At 40.2% G+C, this 10,990-nt stretch overlaps 2 protein-coding genes across 2 annotated transcripts; one reads left to right on the forward strand and one right to left on the reverse strand.

Annotated features, from left to right (window-relative positions):
• Positions 1-1,170: 1,170 nt before the first annotated feature.
• On the reverse strand, positions 1,171-3,243 carry gpx8 (glutathione peroxidase 8 (putative)). The gene is made up of 3 exons (XM_068311141.1): positions 3,011-3,243; positions 2,599-2,860; positions 1,171-1,792 (listed from the first exon to the last, which is right to left on the reverse strand). Exons 1-3 carry the CDS (start codon positions 3,215-3,217, stop codon positions 1,629-1,631), a joined length of 633 nt encoding a protein of 210 aa, XP_068167242.1. The 5' UTR covers positions 3,218-3,243; the 3' UTR covers positions 1,171-1,628.
• Positions 3,244-3,395: 152 nt separating this feature from the next.
• LOC137592544 (cell division cycle protein 20 homolog B-like) lies at positions 3,396-9,273 on the forward strand. The gene is made up of 11 exons (XM_068310808.1): positions 3,396-3,402; positions 4,300-4,581; positions 5,010-5,098; positions 5,414-5,465; positions 5,948-6,064; positions 6,316-6,530; positions 6,667-6,761; positions 6,910-7,138; positions 7,662-7,787; positions 7,865-7,988; positions 8,987-9,273. The coding sequence occupies exons 1-11, from the start codon at positions 3,396-3,398 to the stop codon at positions 9,115-9,117; spliced, it is 1,467 nt and encodes a 488-aa protein (XP_068166909.1). The 3' UTR covers positions 9,118-9,273.
• Positions 9,274-10,990: the final 1,717 nt, after the last annotated feature.

Below are 10,990 nucleotides of genomic sequence, written 5' to 3' on the forward strand. Positions count from 1 at the left end.
ATGAAGATAGAAATGGTTTTATTTGTGGATTATGGTCCAGTTAGTGACCGGGTGGTGACAGTGTGGCAGTGTACTGCTGCAGGCTGTGGGATCTGATTGACAGCTGTCAGATACACTCCTCGCTGCTGCCATCAGCTGACCTCAGAACTCTTAGGAAACCTGACATCCTACCATGTATTCCACGGTGCTTCACCTACGTGGAACAAAATAGTAATGTCAAATAAAGGTGGAAGGGGAAACAGTACATTTAGAAAAAATCCACGTTTCCTCTATGACAGCTCGGTTTTCGTTTCAACAGTCAAACCAAGGTGTTTTGCATACAGGCAAAGTGAGCGGTGACTGGTTTGGTGGCAGTGTAGTGTTAGCTGACTTCTCTGTTGCCAGCTCACACTGCGCTGCTCCCTTAACAGTTACAATCAACTACATTTATTTCTTACTTTCTTTGTGGCTGTAAATTCAGCCACTCCAACCTGCAAAAAGGTCACATTCGAGCTTCTGCTTTCACAAGGAGTTAAAATGGAACAATCTGAACATGGCCGGATGTCATCGTGGATGGCTGGTAGGCAGTGCCTAGTATGCTGGTTGATTGTGAGTGCCAGCTTACCTGCTGCTGCCCTCCAACTCTCCATTTAAATCAACACCAGCAGCCCCAGAGGACGTCTCTAGCTAATAGGTTCTTCTCGCAATTAAAAAAGGGATGAGCAATAAAAACATGAGTCATCTGAAGATGACATTTCTCCATGAAACCTGAAAAACAATTGTGTAACAAATGCATTAGTATATAATGTCTACTCCGTTACTTTGGGGCGCCTATAGATTAGTGAATGTTTTTGCGTATGGGGTTATAGAGAAACCTTTTGAGTCGTCTCTAACTGACCTTCCCACAGACCACACCAAAGAACAATCAGTCTTAAATTCACGGTATCCAAAAGCACAGCTATGTAATAATGTTTATGAATTGGGTATGTGAATATTCTGGACAAAAAAAAAACCCCCTAAAACAATTATGATCAAACAGAATAACATACTAATGATATTTCACCATCATTTCATGGCTTTAAATAAAGAGCAAATGCAGCTGCAGGATAAACGATCAGTAATTACAGGTACATTCATTTGATTCAATGGCTGAAAGAATTATCTGGCTTTAACATGAAAGACCTCAACAAAAAATTCTGATGCATTTATTCTTTGATGAATGGAGTGGAAATAATATGCTTCAGCTTTAGAAATAGATCTTAATGCAAACGTGGAGGAGCACAGCACAAACTAAGTCATACAGAACCTTACAGTAAAATAAATCAGAGACTTCAATGATCAAACAATCCTTCAACTGCAGCAGTGGTCATGATCAGGAATGTTCATTGTTATTATTGATCACAGGACAGTTCTCTTACAGACAAACACAATCTCCCACAAATGCACACACATTCTGATTAGCCGAAATTGAATTCAGTCCCTGTTTGTGGTTAAAACCTGTGGATCTTTTCATCCCTGTGTGTGACTGCAGCGAGACATCACATGACCACTCGCTGTGACAGTTCAGAGTGGGTTTACTCCTTTCTTTCAAGGCACAGGAAACACCGACATCACACAAAGATGGGTCCAGCATCAATGTAAAAGCTCCATCATAGCTCCACCCGCTTCTTCACAATGATTTCCCTCACCAACGCTGTGACCTCCTGTCGAATGTTTTCAGTGGGCTCATCCGTTCTCCAGAAACGGACAACTTTCCCTTCTGGATTCACCAGAAACTTCCAGAAGTTCCACTTTGGGATTTTCTGCACAGAATCTGAAACATATATTATCAGTCAAATTTAGCCAAAAGCTCTGAAATATATCCAATTTTTTTTTGTGAATTTCAACGATAAGTTTATTAATACTAAGTGTAACAAAGTATATTAACTAAAGTAATGCAGTAGCTTCAAATTCAACGTACTAGTGCTTCATTTAATTACAGTACTGTTATTTTATTCAACTTAATATACTGCATTTGTCTGACAGACACTTATTATAGTCCTTAACTACAGGTTGATATATCACATATATCTGATTGGTTTATAACAAGCAAAATCAAATCTGTGCCTCACAGCAGCAGACTATGTAATGAAAGTAACCACACATACATGTAATGGTAAGCACACACACACACACACACACACACACACACACACACACACACACAGACACACAGACACACACACTGTGTGCCGCTCATGCCCTTAGAGTAGACAGAAATAAATTGATATTTATTATTGTTGACTAAGATTCCACCTATTCGGTCTGATTGTCACATACTGCTAAATAATTTTATGCTTTTTACATATCCAACCACACTTTCTTATCCATTATTACTGATTTTTAGGTGATTTTCTTCATTTCTGTCTTCTAGTCTAGATGACGCACAATAGTCTCTACATCAGGTTTAACATCCACTCGTGTCATGTAGAATGTTTAAATTGTTCTACTTAAATAAAGTGCGTAAACGAGACTTAGTCGAGTCATCATTTGAATGTTGAAGACATTCAGACACTAATCTGGGTGACCCTGTCGTGTCACACGTGGACAGCAGAGAGTGGGGGACATGCTCCTGCTGACCTGTGAGGAACCTGAAGGCGGGCTCGGCCTCTGAACCCATTATTTTGATCCTGCTGAAAAAAGGGAAGGTGACCCCATAGGTGGACTTGGCGAAAGCCTCGATGTCCCGGCTGGTCCCAGTCTCCGTGTCCCCGAACTGAGCGCAAGGGAAGGCCAGCACGTTGAAGTGCGAGGTGCCCAGCTCCCGGTGCAGCTCCTGCAGAGCCCGGTAGTTCGCCTCCGTCTGCTGGCTGCGACTCGCCACGTTTACAACCAGAGACGCCTGGAGAGCAGAGAGCAGAGGTCCGGTCCGACCCAGAAGAACACCCAAAACACGCCTCATGCATTAAATTCAACCCAGTTTTACCCAGGGATGAACTTAATCTGTCCGGATTAGCGGCCCAATTTGAATGTGGTGATGATGTGGACTTACTTTTCCTCGGTACTTCTCCAGAGAGACCGTCCTCCCCTTCGCGTCTTTGACCTCGAACGAGTAGAAGTCTGCGGGTCTTCTGGGCTTCAGCAGCTGCGTCTGCAGGAGGAACAGACAGCCCACACCGACCGCCATGCTCAACAGCACCGTCAGTTTCTTCGCTTTGGGGTTGGAGGACTTAGCAGGGTAGCCCCCCAGAGCCTCCATCTTGAAGGGGGTAAAAAAAAAACAAAAAAAACGAGCCTCCTCCGGTCCGGTCCTGCCAAAAAGTGTGGAGCGAAAGACAGCAGAAATATTCCCTCACACAACTTCCGGGTGTGTGTAGGGACTTAGGGAACAAGGATCGATGAAGATGGGGTTCCAAAATAATCATTAATGGGGACACATGTCTGGTACAAAAGACAAAATATATTATATTATTTATTTATTTATTTATGTTACTGTTTCAAATGTGACTCATTTAATTTGAAGTATCAGGAGCACTCCAGCCGCTTGGTGGCGCTATGCTTGATGGTATTAATAGTCGGTGTCGGAAAGATAAAAATAAGGTCATCCTGGTATTACAATAGCTATTTATTCGATTTCAGAAAATAAATAAACAAATAAATATATATAAAAAATAAGCAAACCTCTGTAAGCCCCCAGACTCTTTTGGGAGGGGTGTCGGGCCTCAAATCAATCAGCAGAATTCTCAGGCTTTCATGGTTAATATCACCTTCAATTTTTTTTTTGTCAGAAAATAGGTGATAATATAATCAAAAATAAATATATTTAGTTTGTTTCCCTTCACTCCCATTCATTTAAGACACCATTGTGAGCGCCTACTGGGTAAATTTTGGTAGAGTGGAGTTAACAAAATTTACCAAGAACTAGATCGGCCAGTGAGGTGGATTGAATCTCTTCGCCGGAAGAAGTTCAAGGATTCCTTCAGAATAAAACTACAGTCATCCACAGGTGGTATTTGGTACGGTATTCCACTGGCCCCAGGCGGATTTATTCATTCATTTGATATGCGATGTGGAGAAAATAACTAAACATCACACTCAGCTTGAAAGTAGTTATTATTTTAAATAAACGTTCAAAAAACTATAAAATAAATAATGACATCAAACGTAGCAAAAAAATTAAAAGGCACAATTACTTGTAAAGGTTTTCAGTGTATGAATGCACATAAAAAATAAATTAGTTAATGATTTGTAAGTCATAATTTGGAAAATGTGACCATCCCTGAGTCACACTTTAAAAATCATGTACAAAAAAATCTGTATAGATTAAAAAATATCAACTAGCTAAATTATTTCTTTCTTCTTTCACGATATTTGTTCGTTCATTTGCTTGTTTGTTCAAGCAGGTACAACATGACGTCACCGGTCACTTGTCGTACAAGCTGTTCAGTAGGAGGATCTTCGAGGGGAGCCGCGGTGGTGGTCCTACTGCAAGCACACCGCTGGCCACTGGGCGGCAGTGTGAGCCCAGTTTTGAGTTTGATCCCGTTTGCCAGAGGCTGGAGCTGGATTCTCCACCAAGACGCCGTCAACCAGTCCGGAGAGTCCCACAAGTAAATATTCAAGGTGAGTAACAACAACATCAACAATATACATAGATGAACATACACTTAGGGGATTTAAAAATGCTCTAGTGTGTATATTTGCTTATTTACTTTGTCATCTGAAAACAGACAAGTAAATGAATATTCAAGGTGTTTTTATTTTTGACAGAACCACCACCTAAAACATAAGCACAACAAATGTATGTTATTACAATCACAAATTAGTATATAAGTCATTTGCATTTGTAAAAGTTGTCATTATCCTCATCAGGGACTGACATGACCTTTGCGTGTTATCCTGAGGTACTGTAGTCCACTTCCTCAGGATAACTGAAAATTTATTGCATTGTATCCAACTGTCTCTCGGTGTGGACAACAGTTTCATTGCAGCACTGTTCTGTGATGAAAGTCAAGTTTATTCTCTCTATTATATTATTTTGTCTCAATCAGAGACAGTGTTGGTGAAAGGTGTGTCCTACAGTATGGCTTTCAAACCACCAGGCACATCCAATACCACCAGACAGAAGACTTCTGAAGAGGTTTGTTTCAATCAAATATAGTTAGGGTTGGTTATCTGTTTCTGTTGTTGTGTTTCTCTTATTTTTTGAAGGAACCTTGTGTCCTGATTATACAAATGAGGAGAAAAAAAACTGTTTGTGTAGTGAGAAGGGAAACAGGTTTTCTGCATTTGTTTTTCTATATGCCATTGTCTAATTTTCAACTAGACGATGTTCTATGTCAGAGAAACTATGTAGTTGTTACTAACACTGACTTGATATTTTTGCTTTGTTGTTGACATGTTAATATAAGCCTCATGTAAATGGATAATGGTTTAAATGTAAATACATTTGCAGGGATGGGTATGGAGAGCTGCAGCTCAAGAACATGCAAATTTTCAACAGTCTGGTAACAGTCACACAGACACACAAAAAATGACTGATATTCTAAATCACATATAGCTGCTGCATGATGTCATACACATATACAAGAGAGAAATGACAGAGGTGTTGTAAGTAAAATAAAACTGCCGGAAGATGGTGGGAGGTCTATTCTTTTGATATGTGTGTTTGCTCAGATGAGTAAGATGGCGCAGTATTTTAAAAACCTTATGGAGATAGATGAAATAAAAAGTAATAATGCATGTAAATGTCTGTGTATTTCTCATTCATCCAGGTCATGGTAACGGCATATAAATGAAATAAAAAAAAAAAAACATTGTCAGAGTCTCTGCAGCCAGTTCATATTTCCACAATACACTGGGCTCTAGTTTCCTTGTCATTACAATACAAAACCTGAGTTTTTTTTAGCCTTTCTCTTTTGCATATGCATGGCTCTTGTATGCAGTGCTTTATGCATCTGTGGGTTAATGAAAATTGTTTGCATTGCAGATTGTAATTACAGAAGACATAATCTTACGCCGTTTACTGTTCTGGACAAAGCTTCTGTGAGTCTGCAAGGACAGTCGGTGATGAAGTTGGCAGTGACGTCACTCGTAAATGATTACTGTAAGCTAAGAGACAAATCCTGTTTAATTACCATGAAAGAAAACTGGGATGGATGTAGTTTTGATGCTGATTCAGTATGTTAAGAGAATCTTGAATCACCCATAAAATATTCTGTACTATTAGTATGAGTTCAGTGACGCAGAATGCTCAGCTTTAGTCACTCCTTTGTGCTTTTATACACAAGGCCCTATTTTCCAGTACTTCACCTGTCAGTCAATAGCCTTTTCTCTTTTCCGCCTCTTCCCCTTCAGACACCGATCTTCTTGACTGCAGTTGTAATGGTATGATTGCCTTAGCACTGGGCTCCTCTGTTTGCTTTTGGAATTCAGAAACCGGTGTTCTGGCGGGACATTTGGACCTGAGTAAACAACCAGGACGACCATCAGACTGTGAGGCCATCTCATGTCTTTGCTGGAGCAAAGATGGCAAAGCTCTCTGCGTTGGCACTAGGAGGGGAGAGACACAGGTAAAAACACCTGGGAGTTTCAAGTAGTGGAAATTCAATTCATTGAATGGGAACCTATGTGAGGAGAAGCAAAATGTGACACTCATCATCAGTCTGACTGTTTGTGGTCTCTATGTCTCTTTCTCTAACTTTGTAGTTATGGGATGTTGAACACCAGCAGAGAATGAGTCACCTCCCCTCACATTTGTCTGTGGTTAGAGGTCTTTCCTGGAAACAGCAGTTACTCAGCAAGTAGGTGTTAGAAGCAATGACACGAAACACCACTTGGTTTTCAACCACATCTAAATGAAGACTGCTTTAACAACATACATGCAGCATGTGTATATGCATATGAAATGTATGTGACTCACTGGTAATGACAGTTTGCACAACCCTACAGTGGCTCTCTTCTTGGACAAATCCATCATCTTGACCCACGGGCTTCTACACCTCTGATAGGAGCAGCTGTCCTGGAAGACAAGATCTGCAGCCTCCAGTGGTCACCAGGAGGTGACCAGCTGGCCATCGGCTCAGAAGGGGGCCTCCTCTGTATATGGAATAGTGATGTCGCAGGGCTCACCAGGTCACACCAGCCAGTTACTACCATGAAACAGCTCAGTGCTGTCAAGGTCAATATGCCTCATTGATAAAAGATAACAGAGCTAATATTTTTTTATGTTTATAATAAAGTTTGGTGAATTAACAAGGACACATTCATTTTGACATTTAAGGTTTTTTTTCCAGCTCCACAAGTTTAAGTAAGCTTCCTGCTAATATGCTGTGTTGACAATATAAATATTGACATGCTGGTGTTTCGTCGTTTGAGCATGTTGACATGGGGAGATTTTCTCTTTGTTGTCGTCGCGTTTCACATTTGGGTTGTAAAGAGATGGAAACGTTAGATGAAGGTCATAAGGTCATCATGGGAACATAAAGCTGACTACACTGACCAGTACAGCCACACAGCCTGATGATGTCCCTGATTAGGATGTCTTCATACAGTTGGAGGTTTTTAGATTAACAAAACTGCAGTCATATATATATATATATATATATATAGCTCAAGGGCTCAAAAGTCCTGCTGCCATTCACTGGATTTGTTCAAACACTCAAACAATCTGCAGTCTATTGTGTGTGTGCTTTTGTTGCTAGGCAATGGGATGGTGTCCATGGCAGGGAAAGATGATTGCTACTGGAGGGGGATGGACAGACGGAGAGCTGAGGATCTGGGACACAAATTCAGGGACTTGTGTGTCGTCAGTGAAGACATATTCACAGGTGCTGAAGACTGAAACTGTTACAGTATTATTTTAACTAAGTAAAAACTAGACTATAACTAATGACTTGATTTGCAGATATGCTGTTTACGATGGGCTGAGAAGAAGAGATATCTGGCAACAGGTCATGGTGTCCCTCAGCACCACGTGTCCTGCTGGACCTGGGACTCTCCCTCCCTCACCCCGACCCACCAGCTCACAGGTCAGAGATGTGAGCGAAATATTCATGGACTCCAGTGCTCAAAAACGCAATATACATGCTGAGGAATATCAGTAACTCATCTTTAAATCCAGTTTGACAGCCTCAGTGTTGATACTGCTCAAATGACAGATATGTTATAGTCATTTAATGTTGACTCATGTCAGCAATACTACGACTTAGACATATTAAAAAATATATATAATTTTTTTTTTTAAATCAGTGCGTTATGAATCCCATGAAGACTATATAAAATGTATTTGTAACTATTTCATTCTTCAAACATTGAAGTGACTGTTGACGAAAAATCTTCTAGGATGGTATCATTTGGGATTCTTTATTATCCAATCAGGTGCGAGCAGTGTAACTGGTACTTGTGTTTGTGGTTGACGATCATTTTGTTGTAACATCATCCAAATTACGACTTTGAAAGAAATTATTCTAGTGATCCGTTTATCCCAGCTCAATACTAAATCTTTGGGGCGGCAGAAGCTCAGTCGGTAGAACAGGCGTCTCATGATCTGAGATTGGCGGTTTGATTCTTGCTCCTGACCAGCCATTCCTCGGACTGTGAGCTGACAGTGGCAGGTGTCAGCTCACCTCTGGAACACTGCCAAGGTGCCCTTAAGCAAGGCATCGTCCCCCCTACTAGCTGCTCATCTCGGGGTGCACCCAGAAGTCGCTGCCCACTCTGGGTATCACTCTGCCTCCCACACCGTGTACATTAACTGCATGCTTACAGGCCCCTGGTGTTTGTTGTTGTTTCAGGGGCCTGTACTAACAAATACTGTACTGTAAAAATACTTGTTCATCAGTAAGAGTGAAAAGATAATTTTCCCCAAGAGGCACAGTAAAGGTGTGTTTCTTTCTTTCTTCTTTCTCCAAGATCTTACAACTTTATTACTCCCTTATAGCAATTTAAAAAAGTTTATATCTTACTTTTTTATATGGAAAAAGGTTTTTACATTTAAGTGAAAGTTCAGTTGTCTTATTTTTTTCAGGTCATTCTCAGCGAGTCCTGCACTTGGCTTTGAACCCTGACAACACTCAGACCTTTTCTGCTGGAGCAGATCAGCGTTTTCACGTCTGGGCCATGCAGCCATCAGCATCACTGGACATGGATGGTGAATGAAGATCAAGTTTGGCCAGAAAAGCTTAAAGCAGTTTCAATGTAAAAATAGCTCACATTCATTCAGCTTCTAGATTGTTAGATGCTAAATATACAGTATATACAGTACTTTATTTATGCCGAGGGAAATTATATTATAACTGTTAATTATCAGCTGAAACCATACATCATATAGCATCTTTGTAGTTATTTTTGGCTAAATTAAGTACAGATATAACTTTAGACAGTCTGCATCTTATAGGTAACATCCTTACATGTACAACCCATTGTCTAATATTTTGATATGTGGCTGAATGAAACACTTTAAATCAAGTCTTGGCCGTTTATTCTCCTACAAATCCAGTTTGAGGTCATGTTTTGCATGTCTTTATCAGGCTTGAATTTTCATCTGACATTTATTAATGGTGATTGCACCTTCTTCACTGTGTGCCAAACAGCTGGTAAATTATTTTTTGCAGTTGAACAAAACACATTAGGGAGAGATTATTTTAGTTATTTGAAAGCTCTCATACGAAAGTCACTTTGATTCAATGTTCTCCTGACCAAAGATGTCAGTGAGAAAAAAAACATGTTACCAAACCGCACTGGAAAAAACACTTTGTTGAAAGTGTTTGTGGTCAAGACTTCCTCCAAAGGAGAACAGACCCTTCTCCGTGTGCTGCAGCTCTCGGTTGCATGTTAACAAAAATGTGAGGTTTTCACACATGCCTGTTTCTCACACCATACTTTGCAGACATTTATGTGGCATACAGAGTCATCAGTGGGTTGATTATACCTGCAATATGATTTATCTGTTTAATTTGCATTTTTATTTAGTACAGCTCATGTTCTGAGTATGATAATATTTTCTGTGTGTTTTCTGTAAAAGTAAGTTGGATGGTTAAGTGGTTGAAATGTAAATGTAGTGTTATCTAGCAGTGTGCATTGTCTAACTCCTACCAGCAGAGGGCGCGTTCGCTAAACTGTGTGCAGCGTTCAGAGAACGAGAACACATACTTGAGCGTACATTGTGTGGCGAACTGTAACGAGTGACGGGAATTGTTTTGGTCTTTGCAGGTAAGCAGGGGAAGTTAGAATTGCATAATTAATGGATGAATTAATTATGGATGTAAGACATGATTGGTTGATATCGATATTAAATACCCATGATGAAACTGATCTTCGATAGAGAGGTAATGTACATGACCGATTGTTTTGATGTTTTTACAGACGTTCATGATTTTTCTGTGATAGAATATGGAAGTGTTCAGAGCGTACATTTATTGTGTGTGTGGCGAACTGTAATGAGTAACGGGAATTGTTTTGCTCTTTGCAGACAAAAATAAGACTTTAAAAATTAAATGTGTAGTGGAGGGCAACTTCACTCTGCACCATGCTACACATACATCATTAAATGAGTTAAACTTATCATGAAACAAATTGAAAGAATAACAATTATTATTTCCGAAAATATTTGTACTCTAAAAATATATTTTGCACTTAAACAGTGGACGGTTTCAATTAGGTTTGAGCTGGGTATTCGTTTCAGATGAGTATGCGGTACGGATAAAGCACTTTTGACTAGTACGAACATGATACGAGTAAATCTGGTCAATACTCATGCTTAAGGAAAATCCTCATCAGAACTGACTGTCTTCACGCTCTGTGATTGGCCAGTCACACACAGCGCCCGCCCCTCTCTACAGAGACTGCAGCCTGAGCTTGCACTGCCCCACTCTCGCACACACACAGACATTGACTGATCTCTCTGTGCGTGGCTTCACTGTAGTTCATGTTGCTGTCCTTAGGTTTTCTTCAGCTTGCCTCTATGTCAGTCTATTTAAGGTTACTTGGTGAACTTGTTTCTTGTTTTGTTTTGTTGCACGTACGCAGTGCA

This window comes from Antennarius striatus, chromosome 3 (genome assembly GCF_040054535.1).
Source record: "Antennarius striatus isolate MH-2024 chromosome 3, ASM4005453v1, whole genome shotgun sequence".
Lineage (NCBI taxonomy): Eukaryota > Metazoa > Chordata > Actinopteri > Lophiiformes > Antennariidae > Antennarius > Antennarius striatus.